Source organism: Sphaerodactylus townsendi, linkage group LG01 (assembly GCF_021028975.2).
Source record: "Sphaerodactylus townsendi isolate TG3544 linkage group LG01, MPM_Stown_v2.3, whole genome shotgun sequence".
NCBI classification, from domain to species: domain Eukaryota; kingdom Metazoa; phylum Chordata; class Lepidosauria; order Squamata; family Sphaerodactylidae; genus Sphaerodactylus; species Sphaerodactylus townsendi.
In genome coordinates, this window is record NC_059425.1 from 54061681 (window position 1) to 54082294 (window position 20614).

General features: G+C 61.7%; 1 protein-coding gene across 2 annotated transcripts in view; it reads right to left on the reverse strand.

Annotated features, from left to right (window-relative positions):
* BICRAL (BICRA like chromatin remodeling complex associated protein) overlaps positions 1-20614 on the reverse strand; it is an 84776-nt gene that overhangs the window by 16530 nt on the left and 47632 nt on the right. For both annotated transcript variants that reach the window (XM_048507256.1, XM_048508076.1), the window contains exons 4-5: positions 10518-10586; positions 3924-5621 (exon numbers count right to left, since the gene is read on the reverse strand). In XM_048507256.1, coding sequence (XP_048363213.1) covers positions 3924-5621; positions 10518-10586 — 1767 coding nt within the window. The remainder of the gene's footprint in view (positions 1-3923; positions 5622-10517; positions 10587-20614) is intronic.

Below are 20614 nucleotides of genomic sequence, written 5' to 3' on the forward strand. Positions count from 1 at the left end.
CCACCTGCTGCAGACTCCCAATTTGCTCCCCAATACTCTTCCTTTGGGTCCACTGATCCGCAAGACCACAATTGTGAGGAGGCACAGAAAGCTTAAATGACAGGAGGAAGGCATGGAAGATGACATTTCTGCTGCTTGGATTCAAAGTCTAGATGTATTTTAATAGCTCTCTTTACAAATGAAATGACACCTGAACAAGCAGAGAATTTAAAATCTAATAAGCTGACACACATAGATCTGACTTCTTCTCAGTCATTACATAAAATCATATGTGTATAATAATACTTAGACTTCTAGTGTGAAAGACAGGTATGTGCTCTTTTGACAACACTCACACATTACAACATTTCTTTCCTTTCTGTGTTTCCCAGTCTAACAAACAAACATTTGGTAGAATTATATCATTATTTTTAATTATAATGATATCATAAAGTATGGCTTTCTACCAATTCTATCCGAGGTCACAATCCAAAATTGTTTTATATTTTCAAACAAACAGGACAGATAGCATAAACATGGATGAAATAGAATCATTCCTCACCACATATAATTTAAAACCTGTGAATGTACAAAGGCACAAGGTCCAGAGAGGAGAAGGAAGAATATCAAAGCAAGATGAGGAAAACCTGGACTAAGCAACTGTCCCCGCCACCCTTTCCTGTAGGTAATATTACAGTGCCATCCTAAATCACTGTACCCTTCTAAGTCAACTGAGGTCACTCTGCTTAAAATGGCACTGCTAAAGCCTGGGGCATGGCCAGAAGTGTAAGCCATTGACCTGGGATGACCTTGCAGCTTATGACCTGCCTCAAGAATGTATTGTGCATCTGCCGGCTTCATTTCTTTATTTAAATTGTTTAATGCACTTTATTTTGTAAGCTGCTTTGAATTCAGTCAATGGGAAAAACAGATAAAATATTTAAGTAAATAAATACATAGTTAAATACATACATATGAAATCAGGAAATATGTGGATAAGATCAACGCCCACACAATCACAATAAGTTGCATTCAAGCATCAACACCAATGTGATTTTGTTACTTGGATATCTAAGCCGCGAGTGAGAGGGTTTGAAAACATCCCTTCTAACTAATCAAGATTATTTTGTTAACGAGAACAACAGCGTCAACCACCTTAAAGAAAACTGAATCTGTTAAACAGAGTCTAACTTTTTTTTTGTTTTGCATAACAGAATGTCTGTAAAACAATTGAAGCACAGCGAACACACATAATTCAGAAGATACTTGAATGGGCTGCATCATAACACCAGATCCATCCTACCATCACAAGAACAGCAGACCATCTAGTGCAGCATCCTAGTGCAGCTGCCAAACAGTTGCCCTGGAGAGTCAACAAACAGGGCACAGAGGCCAAGGCTTTCCTTCATGTTGTTTTTGAGCACTTGGTTTCAGGGATTTGCTACCCTTTACGAACCATAGCTAGAAACCCCTGATGCAATGATCATGAATCTGTCTAACCTCCTTTTAAAGTCATCTATTCTCATAGCAATCACTGGCAGTGAATTTCACAGTCTAATTATTGGTTGAGTAAAGAAGTGTTTCCTCTGCAATCTGGCAAAAAATACATTTGTGGGTTAAAACCACCCAAAACGATAAATGAAACACTAGCACCTTTAAGAAACGAATGCCCTGAGAGGTCACTGCTTGACAACCACAATTGTATTGTCAAGCCTTTTCAAGGGTTGTTTTGGCAAAGAGAAGGAAAGGAGAGTGAAGTAAGCTGCTTTGGGTTCCTATTGTAGAAACAGATGAGATATGACATAAGTAAAGAATTAAAATAGTTGAAGATAGATACAGATAAAAGGTAGGTTAGCTGGTAGGTGGGAAGGACAGGGAATGGCGAGGAGGGGGCGCACGCCATTGGCATCACGTGGGGGCGGAAAATCACCTCCCCAGACCCCACTCCTCAGGGACAGATTGGGACTGGGGCGGAGCACGCAGGCAGGTCCTGCCCTGGGCGCAGTTCCCTCTCCTTCCATCCCTGCAAATTAGAGTTTTCATGGGGAAAGAATACAAGGCAGAAGGAAGGAGGGAAAGCTGAATGTAGCAGGTAAAGGTAGACTGGCTGATGTGTGGGAAGGAAAGAAGGAAACAGGAAAAGCAGAGAGGCTGTGGGGGCTTTCAGGAAAGGGAAGGAAAAACATTAGGGGAGGGGAAATGAGATTCCCCACCCCCCGAAATCTCAGTATGGCCACTTCTGCGGTTATTTAAGCCCAGAGATAGGGGCTGTGGACAGACAAGACAAGATTTCTACAAATCTGTAAAAGCCCCAGATCTTCAGAAAAATCTGCAGTCTTTTAAAAAAAAACATCCTGGTATTAAAACCTCCCAAATGATCAAAGAAGCACCTTTAGCTTAAAAAAAAACTGTTTCCCTCAGTGGCTACTGCTAGGCAACTAAAACTGTATTATTAACCTTCAAGTCTTGGTTTCTGTCAATGAAAGGCAGCTGGAGGAAGAAGAGTCCTTTATATGGCTGTTTTGTCCTTTGAGGGAGGACTCATTGGGGCCAAGCTGGCAGCAACTACCAGGTGACTTGATATCACACAACTTAAATGACTCACTCAGATCTGGCTGTTGACTACTGTTCAGCATGAAAGCTAATGATGTGCAGTGGACAGACTTTCAGACTAGGATCTGGGAGACCCAGGATCAAATCTCCACTCTCACTGTGTGACTTTGGGCCAGCCACACACTCTTAGCCTAGCCTACCTCATAAGATCAGTGTGGATAAAATAGAGGACAGGAAAGTGAAGTAAGCTGTTTTGGGTCCTCATTATGCAGTCAGGCAGAAAAAAAAACAAAGTAAATATGTAATAAATATAAAGTAAATACATAATAAATAGCTGATAAAAATAAGTTGGTCAATGGGTGGGAAGATGAGAAGGGAAAGATGACAATATGGGTGCTGCCAGGAGAAGAGGAGGAAATAGTGCAGGGAAGGGATACAGGGAAAAGTGAGGTACCCCCAGAAACCCTTGAATGTTTCTACTACACAACTGGGTCCACCTCAGCTGGCACTGTGCAATTTGGCCAGTTTTCCTAGGAAGAGGCTATTAGGGAGAGGGAAGGAACAAAACCTGAAGACCGGCAGAGATAAAGATAGATATGTTGGAGGGAGGGAGGGAAGGTCAGAAAGATGCAGGAAAAGGAGAGAGGCTATAGAGGTTTTCAGGAAAGGCAAAGAGGACATTGGTGAGGCAGGGTAAAATGAGATGCTCCCTACAAATCCTTGCAGGTCTACCACTTGTAATTTTACAAATGATTATCATGTCTCTCTTAGCCTTTATTCTAAGCTAAAAAGTCCCAGACTCTCCAACCTTTTCTTAAAGAAAGAGGTTCTAATCCTTTGATCATCCTGGCTGTCATCTTCTGTACTTTTTCCAGCTCTGCGTATATTCTTTTCGAGATAAGGCGATCAGAACTATACAAAACATTCCAAATGGTGTCACACCATGGCTCTATACAACATCTGTCTTTTTCACCACTGCTGCACATTGGGACATTTTAATTGAACTACGTTATATAACCTCAAGATATCTTTCAATCTTGACCCCAGACAATTTAGAACTGATCAGCTTATATTTAAAGTAAAGATATTTTGTTCCAGTGTGCATCACTTTACATTTATCAATACTGAACATATTACTGCCCACTCACCCAATCAGGATAGATCCGCATGTAGCTCTTCATAACCAGTTTGGTTTTCACCATTCTAAATTATTTGGTATCCTTTGTAAACTTGGCCACTATACTGCTCACCCCCAATTCCAAATTATTTATGAATCAGTCAAATAGCACTAGTCCCATATAAAGTTTACAGTAATAAACTATATAGTTATAAACCTTATAAACATATAAAGAGTACAGTAATAAACAACTTGAGGTTGCATTACTCCATACCTGGCCAAAAGAAAACTGAGGTTGGGTTACTGATGCATGACTAAATGTGCTGGCAGACTTAGAAGAGGAAACCGGAAGACGATGAGATACACTAACTGCTAATTGTGTTCTATTTTGTTGTGTAAGTTGATCTCCAGCAAAATTTCCTCCTGAAGCAACAGACTGGGCTGATGGGCCAATGCTGGGGTGTGTTGTGGCAGAAGAACTCACAACAGTAAACCGGTTGCTTGATGACATACTTGAGCTCGTTGGCTGTCCAGGAGACATGGTAGTAAAGCTTGTTCTACCTTGGGAAATATTTCCTTGACCAGGAGATAAATGCAACACAGCAGGAGATGCCTGTTGTAGTGGAACCTGGCCACTAACAACTTGAGAAGTTCCATGGTTTACAATAACTTGGTTTCCAGGAGCTGCAAATGTTTGACCAGAAACTAACTGCACAGCAGCATTCTGATTATTCAGCATCTGTCCTGGATACGATTGGTTAGCTCTAAGCATGTTAGTAGAGTTCCTGTTTAGCATTACATGCTCATTGGACACTTGGCTAGAAACAAGCTGTGAAGGTTGATTCTGGAGCAGCTGTCCATTTATGGTCTGGATGTGGTGAACTGAATTCGGATTTACTGACAGATTTGTGGGTATAAGAAACTGGTTTTGAGGTGCATGAGACTGTCCCATAGGAGAATGAATAACAATACTACCACCAGCATTACTTACTGCTTGAGGAGTAACTGATTTTCTTGTATTTTGTTGACTAACAATATTAACAGACATATGTGGACTAACCACTGAATTTTGAGGTGGATTTGATGAAGCAAAAGGAATCCCTTGTTGAACATGATGTTGCTGTATTCCCAAACTATTCACATTGTAAGTGGTTTGCTGTCCCATCTGAATAGGCTTTGGTTGGATGTTGACTGGAACTTTGTTAGAATTTGGGGCAAGACCCCTCTGTATAATAATATTATGCACAGGCAAAGATGTCTGAAAATTTGTACTATTAAATGGAACAGTTACAGGTTGTGCTACTGGGCTTGAATTTGAATTGCCAAACAATGGATTACCATTAGGAGTTTGTCTATGAACCAAGAGTCCACCACTCATGTTTGCAGGTGCTTGCTGTCCACTACCTTTCAAAATAATGTGAGATCCTTCGAGATTATTGAGTGTCATCATGGAAGGTTGGTTACTAAATGAACCAATTAACTGTATCTGTCCAGAACCACCAATCTGACTGGTATTTGACAAATGCTGGCTAGGAACACTGATCCCCACATGTTGCATAAAGCCATGTTGAACACCAACTGTATTGCTTGCAAAAGATGCTCCAACTGGTTGCTGTACCACTTGAGTCACTCCTATAGGTTGCAGTGTCTGACCTGAGTAATTAGAAACATTAGAAGCCTGAGTAAAAGATGCTGATGAGGAAGGATGAAGCTGAGCTTGTGCAAACTGTTGGTTGGAACCTATGTTGGCATCCAAATATGCCTCTTCTGCCAAAGTCTGTTCAGTAATATTAGCTTCCTGCAGAGATTTCTGGAGGATATCAAACGGCTGATCTTCACTGAGATCAGGTAATGGGGAAGATTCAAGTTCATCATCAAGAAATTGAAGGCTACTTGGCAACTGTAGTCCATCACTTGGCCCCTCTCCGAGCTGACCAACCACACTTTTGATTGATGACTTAGGATCGGAGCTCTAGAAAAAAAACATACAAATTACAAATTACATCAGTTTGTTTAAAACAGAATTATATATGGCCTGTTTCTCACCATGTTTTTCCTCCCTCCCTTCCCTCCCTTGAATGCCACCCCTCCCTCCCCTTCCCTTGCATGCCACCCCTCCCCCTCTCCCTCCCCTTCCGCTAGGGTGGGTGGGCCATGTCCAGATGATGGGCCCCTTCCCCCTCCCTCCCCTCCCTTGCATGCCTCCCCTCCCCTTGAAGAGGTTCAAACACAGGGGTCAGCTCAGCCAAATCCTTCAGTTCCTAATGAAGGTATGATTGGGAATATGTGATTTAGGATACTTTCTGCAAGGATACAAGCGATTTTGTAATCCGTATTTAGGAGTGAGATGTGTCTAAAGTCCTTAAGTTCTGGTATTCCCGACTCTATTTCTGTTATCAGTGACCTTAAGAATACCAGTGCTGTAAGAGTGAGTTTGGCTATTAAATTAAGAGTGAGTTTGGCTATTAAATTAATTAACACTGCTGTCTGGGATTATACAAGATACCAGTACTTTCCGAACAGAATTTTCTGGCTGTGCTCACTCTTGGCCCTGCTTAGGTTTAGTACAAGAAGCAGATGGGAATGCTGGAACATACCAGACAAGTGGCAGTAAAGTCAAGTCCAACAAGAATGCTTCTCTGCTGATCATCCCACTTAACAACAGGGAAGCAACAAGATATAGATGCCAAAAGAGCTTAACTGGTAGCAATTCATATCATTCACCTGTACATTTGGTGATTGCTGCACTCCCAAGTAGAACTGGGATTAGGCAATTTGAAAGGGAGAGAAATGGGAGGGGAGGAGAGGTACTACATCCCCAGCCACACTGGTGACAGAAACAAGTATGGGACCCCAAATGGAAACACTGCAACTGGGAAGGAGGAGTGGGACTGCAGAGAAAAGCAATGGGAAAGATTCAGTACCCTTTAAAGAGGAAATGTGTAGCAAGGATCTACGAGCACAAGTTACAGGCAAAACACATAGTTCTTAAAGAGCTCAAGCATGAAACTGCTGATCTTCTCACTTTAATATGCAACTTATCCCTGAAATCTGCCTCCATCCCTGAAGACTGGAAGATGGCCAATGTCACACCAATCTTTAAGAAAGGGTCTAGGGGGGACCCAGGAAATTTCAGGCCAGTCAGTTTGACATCTGTTCCTGGTAAATTAATTATTTACACACACACACGCACGCACACACACACACCGCCCTCCCCAAAGGCTAGAATCTATCATCTATATATATAAAAAGCAAACAGTGACTTTGTTAGTCACTCCCTAACGCCGAAACGGCTGGACGGATCACCCCCAAATTTTCACATGACGTTCCTCCCTGTTGCGGGCAGGTAATCGGACCTTCAAATCGCCAAAAGTCCATACCTGAGCCAGGTAAAACATCTTTTTCCTGGGGCACCAGGCCATGAAGCTGTTTGTGTTTAACTGTCATCCTTAGAATGTTCGTGCAGCCTGTCTGTCTGTGGCCTGAGGGCTTGGGATGAGGACTTAGAATGTTCACGCAGATGGGCAGAGATGAGCAGTTAAAACAGTACATAGGTAACACTGTTAGGTAATACGAGTGGAAGTGAAACACATGCACACTTTGCCATGTGAGACGTCAGGTGGGGTTCCCCCCCACACGCAGGTAATTTTCACTCTCTGTGCCTCACCCACTGCTACCACATAACACACATACTTTCAAACATATCCAGCTCATCCTCACACACCTCACTCTGCCCTCCCTCACATCCAACCACCACTTACCCACTTCCTCACCCATATTCGCCAAAGCTCTCTTTTACTAAAAGCGAGCTGGAGTTTGCCTTTTTCTTCTAAGAAAATCCACGGGGTGGGGGCGAACCAACACTACTGGCTCCACTTCTTTTGCACATGGCCCTTTAAGAACCCAGGGAATTGGCCTCGATCTGAGCACCTCACCACCCTGCCTCTGCTGCCTGACTGGGATAGCCTCCTTGCCCCAGTTCTGCCTTTCCCAAGCCAGGACTGTGCATATCAACCAGCCTCATGGACAGCGGGATTCGCACTCTGCACAGTTCCATTGTAGAAAGAAAAGGGTTACCTTGTACTAAAAAAACAAGACACCACCATGTAACAATGTGAATTGAAAAGGGAAAGAGGGATTCCATTTGACCACCCCAAAAGGCTATGCTGCGGATCATTGGACCTGCATGGACATCTGTGTGGGTTGCGGATTGTGATGAGAAGGACAATTGCCACAGCAACGCGTGGCTGGGCCCCGCTAGTTAAAGATAAAATTATAAAACATGTAGAAAAGCAAGACCTGCTGAGGAAGAGTTAGCATGGCTTTTGCAGAGGCAAGTCCTGTCTTACAAACTTATTAGATAAGGGGGAACCAGTGGACATTGTCTACTTGGATTTCCAAAAGGCTTTTGACAAAGTTCCTCACCAGAGACTATTGAGAAAACTCAGCAATGAAGGAATAAGAGGGGAAATCCTCCTATGGATTCAAAACTTGTTGAGAAACAGGAAGCAAGGGGCGGGTGTAAATGGAAATTCTCACAATGGAGAGATGTAAGGAGTGGTGTCCCCCAATGTGAAAAATGTGAAATAAAAATACAGTGTGAAAAATGGCAATAAAAATACAGTGAATAATGAGACATGGGAAGAAAAGTAAAAGTAAAAAAAACAGAGAGAATAAGAGAGATAAGAAAGTATGTGGTGGGGGGAGGGGAGAGAGAGAGAATAGTGAAAAACTGTATATGAAGCAAGTCTTGGCATGCGTACAGAAAAAACTGACACTATTCACACTGGGTTACAGATGAAGTGACTGGTTTAGAAGCAACAGATAGTTCTGGTGGAAGGGATCCTATCTGCTATTATTGTGACCTGACAATTCTGCTGCACCTTTTCAAACATATGAGGCAGATCCCTGGCACAGTAAGCTCTAGCTTTTCATTTGAAACACAACTGCTATTAGCCAAAATCTCACCTTTTACCTACAAACCTTTACAAGATCTGATCTCAGGTATCATACAGAATGTCCAGCTCCCAGGCAATAACAAATCTTCACTTATTTAAAGCATTTTCTGATGGCTATGAGATGAGGAATACTACTTTTCATCGCTGTATCTGTGGATTTGTCTCCACATGAATGCTACTACAGCTTTCCTCCTCTTTTAGGAAGTCGGTAAACAATTGTTTTGTTTGCACAATACCTCTCTGCTGCTGGACTCTGAATTTCAATAACTTCAAAGGAAGTAATGTCATCTTCTTTTGGCCTTGGGGGGAGTAGGGGGAGGGAGGAGAGGGAGTTGAAGAGCAGTTTTTCTCACCATCTGCTTTTAGTACCTGCTATATTGGTTTTAGCACACTAGTATAATTAATATTTTAACACCTGTGCAAGGTTGGTTTAGTACTATTAGTACTATATATTTTATTGTTATTATTACGTATTTTAATGTTCGATTTTAAACTGTTATATTGCTGGAATCATGTTGTGACCCGCTTTGAGCCCTGCGGGAATAAGGCGGGATAAAACGTTTTTTTAAAAAATCTAAGCCCCTACCAGATGTCCAAATTTGCCAAGACCGGATGAGGAATGGAACAGAGAAGAAAAGAATCAAGTAGAACAGCATGTTCCCTATACAACTGATGAAGCAGATTCAAAGTTCCTGAACACACTGCTATAGACCATCTCCTCTTCCCCATTTCCCAAACCTGATGTGCTAAGTAAACGCAACCAAGAAGATATGTTGCCATGCCATCCATCCCCAGCAGATATTTCTTGCCTGCACAGGTTTGAACTAGCTAGAACAGTGGTTCTCAACCTGTGGGTCGGGACCCCTTTGGGGGTCGAATGACCCTTTCACAGGGGTCGCCTAAGACTCTCTGCATCAGTGTTCTCCATCTGTAAAATGGATAAATGTTAGGATTGGGGGTCACCACAACATGAGGAACTGTATTAAAGGGTCGCACCATTAGGAAGGACATGAGGAACCACTGGAGACTAGAGGGTTCCCTTGGTGCAAGTGAACTTTGGCAAGCAAAACATCTGTGCCAGCCACAATTTACAAGACTAAATATTCTGCAAAGATATAAAGACTACAGAGGGCTTCTCATTGTTATCCTGCAATCTGGTGTGATGTGACTGATAAATTTTTGACCCCCCACCAGGGCATGTGCTTGTGCATCTGAAGATCTTCACAACCTGTCCTCTAGATGGGCAAACTGTGGTCAAAACTACAAGTGACAGTAGGCCATGGCTGCCAACACCATTTTAAAAGTGCATGAAGATGCCGGCCACAGACGCAGGCAAAACGTCAGGATAAAATGCTACTGGAACACGGCCATACAACCCGGAAAACCCACAACACCCTAGTGATTCCAGCCATGAAAGCTTTCGACAATACATGTGTAGTTTTTTAAATACTGCAGCAAGGCAGTGTGGATCAGACATGAGGTGGCTCTAGGAGGTCTAGTTCTCCTCCCTCATGCTATTTCAAGTGTAGAAGAAACATAACTTTTTTTGCACCTGGAAAGCACATGTTGGGGGGGGGGAGGACTCCAGGATCTGCCACGCACCTTGTCAAGACTGGGGCCTTGCTGTGATTATTAAAGAACCACAAATGCTTTCAGAATGGCATCAGCAGCCATGGGGTGGATCCATGACCACTATCAATTGTAGTCTGGCCTTCTGAGATGGATCGTGCCCAAAGTTTTTAAGGAGAATAACCTACCTGAAATCAGCATTTAAAACTCAGTAATATATATATGGCATAGCCTAGAACTAAACAAGATAATAGAATCAAATACTATAGTTACAGCATTCAGCATAAACAAACCACTGCAAAATGACACAAAATGACACACGGTTTTTCCTGTGCACTTACACTGATGTTGGCAAAAATGGAATTTGAGTTGGCTGCAGAATATCCTGAATTTGTCAAGTCTTCGCTGTTCTGTAAGAGCCCAAATAGGAAAAACAAGATTAAGTTAACATTAGCACAATTAATAAAATTACAAGAGGTGCATCCATGCGAAGTCACAGAGGAATGGAAATTCTCTCCTCCAACAATCCTCCTCCCCACACTGCTTCCCAGACCAGTCTGCTAGCTCCTGCTTTTTCTGTTTCCACAACTTATCCCCATCCCCTTCCACTACCTTAATTTCCACTTTACCTCCCTCCTTTGCTGCTGGCTCAGATTCCTTCCTCCCACAGTCTCACTAACCTTTTCTGACTCTCCTTCTCCCCATCACATCCCTGGTAGTTTTTTCTCCCACATCTTCAGCCCTAGTTTACCTCTCCCATTCTGATTGCAGCCATGTTACATTATTTCATTTATTTATTCATTATTTTGATTTTTACCCTGCCCTATGCCAACAAGTCAGGCTCAGGGTGGCTTTCAATAAAATACAACAATATGCACCATTTGGGGTGGCTCCAACAACCCCCGATGCTACTCGAATACTATTTTCTCCCAGGAACATAAGAACATAAGAACAAGCCAGCTGGATCAGACCAGAGTCCATCTAGTCCAGCTCTCTGCTACTCGCAGTGGCCCACCAGGTGCCTTTGGGAGTTCACATGTAGGATGTGAAAGCAATGGCCTTCTGTGGCTGTTGCTCCCGAGCACCTGGACTGTTAAGGCATTTGCAATCTCAGATCAAAGGAAGGGATTCAAGATTAAGGTAGCCATAAATCGAGCTTCTCCTACCCTCCATAGAAATCTGTCCAAGCCCCTTTTAAAGCTATCCAGGTTAGTGGCCATCACCACCTCCTGTGGCAGCATATTCCAAACACCAATCACACGTTGCGTGAAGAAGTGTTTCCTTTTATTAGTTCTAATTCTTCCCCAGCATTTTCAATGAATGCCCCTTGAACTTCTACAGTATTGTTGAGAAAGAGAGAAAAATTTCTCTCTGTCCCAACATTTTCTACCCCATGCATAATTTTATAGACTTCAATCATATATCCCCCCCCTCAGGCGTCCTTCCTCTCCAAACTAAAAAGAGTCCCCAAGCAGCTGCAGCCTTTCCTCATAAGGGAAGGTGCTGCAGTCCCCTCAAATCATCCTTTCGTGGCCTCTTCTCTGCACTTTCTATCTGCTTCAATATCCTTTTGAGATGTGGCGACTCAGAGAACTGAACACAAGTACTCCAAATGCGGATTCGCTACCACAGCTTTATAATAAAGGGCATGACCAAATCTTGCAGTTTTATTCCTCCAATTCCCTTCCTAATTATCCCCAGCATAGAGTTTTGCCTTTTCACAGCTGCCATACATTGGAGTTGACATGTCCCATGGAACTATCAACTAAGGATGCCCAAAATCCCTTTCCTGGTCTGTGACTGATAGCACTGACCCCTGTAAGCGTCAATAATATGTGAAGTTTGGATTTTTTTTGCCCCTATGTGCATCACTTTTGCATTTTTTGCTACATTGAACTGTGCATTTGCCATTTCTTAGCCTCTTACTCACCTAATTTATCAAGGTCGCTTGGAGACTCCTCGCGAATCCTTTTGTGGTTCTCCACCACCCTACATAATTTGGTATCATCCATCTGCAAACTTGGCCACCCACGCTACCCGCACTTCTACTTCCAGGTCATTTTATGAATAGGTTAAAGAGCACTGGTCCCCAATCACCGAGGATCCTTGGGGACACCTCACTCCCTACATCTCTCCACACATTTGTGAGAATTTCCCATTTACACCTACCTCTTTGCTTCCTGTTTCTCAACCAGTTTTTAATCCATAGGGAGGACTTCCCCTCTTATTCCTTCATTGCTGAGTTTTTCTCAATAGTCTCTGGGTGAGGAACTTTTGTCAAAAGCCTTTTGGAAATCCAGAGTAGACAATGTCCACTGGATTCCCCCCCCTATATCCACATCCCTGTTCACATCCTCACAGAACTCTAGCAAGTTTGTAAGACAGGATTTGCCTCTGCAAAAGCCATGCTGACTCTTTCTCCGCAGGTCTTGCTTTTCTACATGTTTTCTACTTTTCTCTTTATCGACAGATTCTACTCATTTACCAGGAACAGATGTCAAACTGACTGGCTCTGTAATTTCGGGTCCCCCTCTAGATCCTTTCTTAAAGATTGGTGTGACATTATGGCCATCTTCCAGTCTTCAGGGATGGAGCCTGATTTCAAGGATAAGTTGCATATTAAAGTGAGAAGATCAGCAATTTCATGCTCTTGAGCTCTTTAAGAACTCTTTGGGTGAATGCAATCTGGGCCAGGGGAGTTTGGTAACATTTTAGTTTATCAATGGCTGCCAGAACTTCTTCCTTAGTCTACCACTATCTTCCCCCCCCCACCCCCCCCCCCCCCCACCCCCCCCCCCCCCCACCCCCCCCCCCCCCCACCCCCCCCCCCCCCCACCCCCCCCCCCCCCCACCCCCCCCCCCCCCCACCCCCCCCCCCCCCCACCCCCCCCCCCCCCCACCCCCCCCCCCCCCCACCCCCCCCCCCCCCCACCCCCCCCCCCCCCCACCCCCCCCCCCCCCCACCCCCCCCCCCCCCCACCCCCCCCCCCCCCCACCCCCCCCCCCCCCCACCCCCCCCCCCCCCCACCCCCCCCCCCCCCCACCCCCCCCCCCCCCCACCCCCCCCCCCCCCCACCCCCCCCCCCCCCCACCCCCCCCCCCCCCCACCCCCCCCCCCCCCCACCCCCCCCCCCCCCCACCCCCCCCCCCCCCCACCCCCCCCCCCCCCCACCCCCCCCCCCCCCCACCCCCCCCCCCCCCCACCCCCCCCCCCCCCCACCCCCCCCCCCCCCCACCCCCCCCCCCCCCCACCCCCCCCCCCCCCCACCCCCCCCCCCCCCCACCCCCCCCCCCCCCCACCCCCCCCCCCCCCCACCCCCCCCCCCCCCCACCCCCCCCCCCCCCCACCCCCCCCCCCCCCCACCCCCCCCCCCCCCCACCCCCCCCCCCCCCCACCCCCCCCCCCCCCCACCCCCCCCCCCCCCCACCCCCCCCCCCCCCCACCCCCCCCCCCCCCCACCCCCCCCCCCCCCCACCCCCCCCCCCCCCCACCCCCCCCCCCCCCCACCCCCCCCCCCCCCCACCCCCCCCCCCCCCCACCCCCCCCCCCCCCCACCCCCCCCCCCCCCCACCCCCCCCCCCCCCCACCCCCCCCCCCCCCCACCCCCCCCCCCCCCCACCCCCCCCCCCCCCCACCCCCCCCCCCCCCCACCCCCCCCCCCCCCCACCCCCCCCCCCCCCCACCCCCCCCCCCCCCCACCCCCCCCCCCCCCCACCCCCCCCCCCCCCCACCCCCCCCCCCCCCCACCCCCCCCCCCCCCCACCCCCCCCCCCCCCCACCCCCCCCCCCCCCCACCCCCCCCCCCCCCCACCCCCCCCCCCCCCCACCCCCCCCCCCCCCCACCCCCCCCCCCCCCCACCCCCCCCCCCCCCCACCCCCCCCCCCCCCCACCCCCCCCCCCCCCCACCCCCCCCCCCCCCCACCCCCCCCCCCCCCCACCCCCCCCCCCCCCCACCCCCCCCCCCCCCCACCCCCCCCCCCCCCCACCCCCCCCCCCCCCCACCCCCCCCCCCCCCCACCCCCCCCCCCCCCCACCCCCCCCCCCCCCCACCCCCCCCCCCCCCCACCCCCCCCCCCCCCCACCCCCCCCCCCCCCCACCCCCCCCCCCCCCCACCCCCCCCCCCCCCCACCCCCCCCCCCCCCCACCCCCCCCCCCCCCCACCCCCCCCCCCCCCCACCCCCCCCCCCCCCCACCCCCCCCCCCCCCCACCCCCCCCCCCCCCCACCCCCCCCCCCCCCCACCCCCCCCCCCCCCCACCCCCCCCCCCCCCCACCCCCCCCCCCCCCCACCCCCCCCCCCCCCCACCCCCCCCCCCCCCCACCCCCCCCCCCCCCCACCCCCCCCCCCCCCCACCCCCCCCCCCCCCCACCCCCCCCCCCCCCCACCCCCCCCCCCCCCCACCCCCCCCCCCCCCCACCCCCCCCCCCCCCCACCCCCCCCCCCCCCCACCCCCCCCCCCCCCCACCCCCCCCCCCCCCCACCCCCCCCCCCCCCCACCCCCCCCCCCCCCCACCCCCCCCCCCCCCCACCCCCCCCCCCCCCCACCCCCCCCCCCCCCCACCCCCCCCCCCCCCCACCCCCCCCCCCCCCCACCCCCCCCCCCCCCCACCCCCCCCCCCCCCCACCCCCCCCCCCCCCCACCCCCCCCCCCCCCCACCCCCCCCCCCCCCCACCCCCCCCCCCCCCCACCCCCCCCCCCCCCCACCCCCCCCCCCCCCCACCCCCCCCCCCCCCCACCCCCCCCCCCCCCCACCCCCCCCCCCCCCCACCCCCCCCCCCCCCCACCCCCCCCCCCCCCCACCCCCCCCCCCCCCCACCCCCCCCCCCCCCCACCCCCCCCCCCCCCCACCCCCCCCCCCCCCCACCCCCCCCCCCCCCCACCCCCCCCCCCCCCCACCCCCCCCCCCCCCCACCCCCCCCCCCCCCCACCCCCCCCCCCCCCCACCCCCCCCCCCCCCCACCCCCCCCCCCCCCCACCCCCCCCCCCCCCCACCCCCCCCCCCCCCCACCCCCCCCCCCCCCCACCCCCCCCCCCCCCCACCCCCCCCCCCCCCCACCCCCCCCCCCCCCCACCCCCCCCCCCCCCCACCCCCCCCCCCCCCCACCCCCCCCCCCCCCCACCCCCCCCCCCCCCCACCCCCCCCCCCCCCCACCCCCCCCCCCCCCCACCCCCCCCCCCCCCCACCCCCCCCCCCCCCCACCCCCCCCCCCCCCCACCCCCCCCCCCCCCCACCCCCCCCCCCCCCCACCCCCCCCCCCCCCCACCCCCCCCCCCCCCCACCCCCCCCCCCCCCCACCCCCCCCCCCCCCCACCCCCCCCCCCCCCCACCCCCCCCCCCCCCCACCCCCCCCCCCCCCCACCCCCCCCCCCCCCCACCCCCCCCCCCCCCCACCCCCCCCCCCCCCCACCCCCCCCCCCCCCCACCCCCCCCCCCCCCCACCCCCCCCCCCCCCCACCCCCCCCCCCCCCCACCCCCCCCCCCCCCCACCCCCCCCCCCCCCCACCCCCCCCCCCCCCCACCCCCCCCCCCCCCCACCCCCCCCCCCCCCCACCCCCCCCCCCCCCCACCCCCCCCCCCCCCCACCCCCCCCCCCCCCCACCCCCCCCCCCCCCCACCCCCCCCCCCCCCCACCCCCCCCCCCCCCCACCCCCCCCCCCCCCCACCCCCCCCCCCCCCCACCCCCCCCCCCCCCCACCCCCCCCCCCCCCCACCCCCCCCCCCCCCCACCCCCCCCCCCCCCCACCCCCCCCCCCCCCCACCCCCCCCCCCCCCCACCCCCCCCCCCCCCCACCCCCCCCCCCCCCCACCCCCCCCCCCCCCCACCCCCCCCCCCCCCCACCCCCCCCCCCCCCCACCCCCCCCCCCCCCCACCCCCCCCCCCCCCCACCCCCCCCCCCCCCCACCCCCCCCCCCCCCCACCCCCCCCCCCCCCCACCCCCCCCCCCCCCCACCCCCCCCCCCCCCCACCCCCCCCCCCCCCCACCCCCCCCCCCCCCCACCCCCCCCCCCCCCCACCCCCCCCCCCCCCCACCCCCCCCCCCCCCCACCCCCCCCCCCCCCCACCCCCCCCCCCCCCCACCCCCCCCCCCCCCCACCCCCCCCCCCCCCCACCCCCCCCCCCCCCCACCCCCCCCCCCCCCCACCCCCCCCCCCCCCCACCCCCCCCCCCCCCCACCCCCCCCCCCCCCCACCCCCCCCCCCCCCCACCCCCCCCCCCCCCCACCCCCCCCCCCCCCCACCCCCCCCCCCCCCCACCCCCCCCCCCCCCCACCCCCCCCCCCCCCCACCCCCCCCCCCCCCCACCCCCCCCCCCCCCCACCCCCCCCCCCCCCCACCCCCCCCCCCCCCCACCCCCCCCCCCCCCCACCCCCCCCCCCCCCCACCCCCCCCCCCCCCCACCCCCCCCCCCCCCCACCCCCCCCCCCCCCCACCCCCCCCCCCCCCCACCCCCCCCCCCCCCCACCCCCCCCCCCCCCCACCCCCCCCCCCCCCCACCCCCCCCCCCCCCCACCCCCCCCCCCCCCCACCCCCCCCCCCCCCCACCCCCCCCCCCCCCCACCCCCCCCCCCCCCCACCCCCCCCCCCCCCCACCCCCCCCCCCCCCCACCCCCCCCCCCCCCCACCCCCCCCCCCCCCCACCCCCCCCCCCCCCCACCCCCCCCCCCCCCCACCCCCCCCCCCCCCCACCCCCCCCCCCCCCCACCCCCCCCCCCCCCCACCCCCCCCCCCCCCCACCCCCCCCCCCCCCCACCCCCCCCCCCCCCCACCCCCCCCCCCCCCCACCCCCCCCCCCCCCCACCCCCCCCCCCCCCCACCCCCCCCCCCCCCCACCCCCCCCCCCCCCCACCCCCCCCCCCCCCCACCCCCCCCCCCCCCCACCCCCCCCCCCCCCCACCCCCCCCCCCCCCCACCCCCCCCCCCCCCCACCCCCCCCCCCCCCCACCCCCCCCCCCCCCCACCCCCCCCCCCCCCCACCCCCCCCCCCCCCCACCCCCCCCCCCCCCCACCCCCCCCCCCCCCCACCCCCCCCCCCCCCCACCCCCCCCCCCCCCCACCCCCCCCCCCCCCCACCCCCCCCCCCCCCCACCCCCCCCCCCCCCCACCCCCCCCCCCCCCCACCCCCCCCCCCCCCCACCCCCCCCCCCCCCCACCCCCCCCCCCCCCCACCCCCCCCCCCCCCCACCCCCCCCCCCCCCCACCCCCCCCCCCCCCCACCCCCCCCCCCCCCCACCCCCCCCCCCCCCCACCCCCCCCCCCCCCCACCCCCCCCCCCCCCCACCCCCCCCCCCCCCCACCCCCCCCCCCCCCCACCCCCCCCCCCCCCCACCCCCCCCCCCCCCCACCCCCCCCCCCCCCCACCCCCCCCCCCCCCCACCCCCCCCCCCCCCCACCCCCCCCCCCCCCCACCCCCCCCCCCCCCCACCCCCCCCCCCCCCCACCCCCCCCCCCCCCCACCCCCCCCCCCCCCCACCCCCCCCCCCCCCCACCCCCCCCCCCCCCCACCCCCCCCCCCCCCCACCCCCCCCCCCCCCCACCCCCCCCCCCCCCCACCCCCCCCCCCCCCCACCCCCCCCCCCCCCCACCCCCCCCCCCCCCCACCCCCCCCCCCCCCCACCCCCCCCCCCCCCCACCCCCCCCCCCCCCCACCCCCCCCCCCCCCCACCCCCCCCCCCCCCCACCCCCCCCCCCCCCCACCCCCCCCCCCCCCCACCCCCCCCCCCCCCCACCCCCCCCCCCCCCCACCCCCCCCCCCCCCCACCCCCCCCCCCCCCCACCCCCCCCCCCCCCCACCCCCCCCCCCCCCCACCCCCCCCCCCCCCCACCCCCCCCCCCCCCCACCCCCCCCCCCCCCCACCCCCCCCCCCCCCCACCCCCCCCCCCCCCCACCCCCCCCCCCCCCCACCCCCCCCCCCCCCCACCCCCCCCCCCCCCCACCCCCCCCCCCCCCCACCCCCCCCCCCCCCCACCCCCCCCCCCCCCCACCCCCCCCCCCCCCCACCCCCCCCCCCCCCCACCCCCCCCCCCCCCCACCCCCCCCCCCCCCCACCCCCCCCCCCCCCCACCCCCCCCCCCCCCCACCCCCCCCCCCCCCCACCCCCCCCCCCCCCCACCCCCCCCCCCCCCCACCCCCCCCCCCCCCCACCCCCCCCCCCCCCCACCCCCCCCCCCCCCCACCCCCCCCCCCCCCCACCCCCCCCCCCCCCCACCCCCCCCCCCCCCCACCCCCCCCCCCCCCCACCCCCCCCCCCCCCCACCCCCCCCCCCCCCCACCCCCCCCCCCCCCCACCCCCCCCCCCCCCCACCCCCCCCCCCCCCCACCCCCCCCCCCCCCCACCCCCCCCCCCCCCCACCCCCCCCCCCCCCCACCCCCCCCCCCCCCCACCCCCCCCCCCCCCCACCCCCCCCCCCCCCCACCCCCCCCCCCCCCCACCCCCCCCCCCCCCCACCCCCCCCCCCCCCCACCCCCCCCCCCCCCCACCCCCCCCCCCCCCCACCCCCCCCCCCCCCCACCCCCCCCCCCCCCCACCCCCCCCCCCCCCCACCCCCCCCCCCCCCCACCCCCCCCCCCCCCCACCCCCCCCCCCCCCCACCCCCCCCCCCCCCCACCCCCCCCCCCCCCCACCCCCCCCCCCCCCCACCCCCCCCCCCCCCCACCCCCCCCCCCCCCCACCCCCCCCCCCCCCCACCCCCCCCCCCCCCCACCCCCCCCCCCCCCCACCCCCCCCCCCCCCCACCCCCCCCCCCCCCCACCCCCCCCCCCCCCCACCCCCCCCCCCCCCCACCCCCCCCCCCCCCCACCCCCCCCCCCCCCCACCCCCCCCCCCCCCCACCCCCCCCCCCCCCCACCCCCCCCCCCCCCCACCCCCCCCCCCCCCCACCCCCCCCCCCCCCCACCCCCCCCCCCCCCCACCCCCCCCCCCCCCCACCCCCCCCCCCCCCCACCCCCCCCCCCCCCCACCCCCCCCCCCCCCCACCCCCCCCCCCCCCCACCCCCCCCCCCCCCCACCCCCCCCCCCCCCCACCCCCCCCCCCCCCCACCCCCCCCCCCCCCCACCCCCCCCCCCCCCCACCCCCCCCCCCCCCCACCCCCCCCCCCCCCCACCCCCCCCCCCCCCCACCCCCCCCCCCCCCCACCCCCCCCCCCCCCCACCCCCCCCCCCCCCCACCCCCCCCCCCCCCCACCCCCCCCCCCCCCCACCCCCCCCCCCCCCCACCCCCCCCCCCCCCCACCCCCCCCCCCCCCCACCCCCCCCCCCCCCCACCCCCCCCCCCCCCCACCCCCCCCCCCCCCCACCCCCCCCCCCCCCCACCCCCCCCCCCCCCCACCCCCCCCCCCCCCCACCCCCCCCCCCCCCCACCCCCCCCCCCCCCCACCCCCCCCCCCCCCCACCCCCCCCCCCCCCCACCCCCCCCCCCCCCCACCCCCCCCCCCCCCCACCCCCCCCCCCCCCCACCCCCCCCCCCCCCCACCCCCCCCCCCCCCCACCCCCCCCCCCCCCCACCCCCCCCCCCCCCCACCCCCCCCCCCCCCCACCCCCCCCCCCCCCCACCCCCCCCCCCCCCCACCCCCCCCCCCCCCCACCCCCCCCCCCCCCCACCCCCCCCCCCCCCCACCCCCCCCCCCCCCCACCCCCCCCCCCCCCCACCCCCCCCCCCCCCCACCCCCCCCCCCCCCCACCCCCCCCCCCCCCCACCCCCCCCCCCCCCCACCCCCCCCCCCCCCCACCCCCCCCCCCCCCCACCCCCCCCCCCCCCCACCCCCCCCCCCCCCCACCCCCCCCCCCCCCCACCCCCCCCCCCCCCCACCCCCCCCCCCCCCCACCCCCCCCCCCCCCCACCCCCCCCCCCCCCCACCCCCCCCCCCCCCCACCCCCCCCCCCCCCCACCCCCCCCCCCCCCCACCCCCCCCCCCCCCCACCCCCCCCCCCCCCCACCCCCCCCCCCCCCCACCCCCCCCCCCCCCCACCCCCCCCCCCCCCCACCCCCCCCCCCCCCCACCCCCCCCCCCCCCCACCCCCCCCCCCCCCCACCCCCCCCCCCCCCCACCCCCCCCCCCCCCCACCCCCCCCCCCCCCCACCCCCCCCCCCCCCCACCCCCCCCCCCCCCCACCCCCCCCCCCCCCCACCCCCCCCCCCCCCCACCCCCCCCCCCCCCCACCCCCCCCCCCCCCCACCCCCCCCCCCCCCCACCCCCCCCCCCCCCCACCCCCCCCCCCCCCCACCCCCCCCCCCCCCCACCCCCCCCCCCCCCCACCCCCCCCCCCCCCCACCCCCCCCCCCCCCCACCCCCCCCCCCCCCCACCCCCCCCCCCCCCCACCCCCCCCCCCCCCCACCCCCCCCCCCCCCCACCCCCCCCCCCCCCCACCCCCCCCCCCCCCCACCCCCCCCCCCCCCCACCCCCCCCCCCCCCCACCCCCCCCCCCCCCCACCC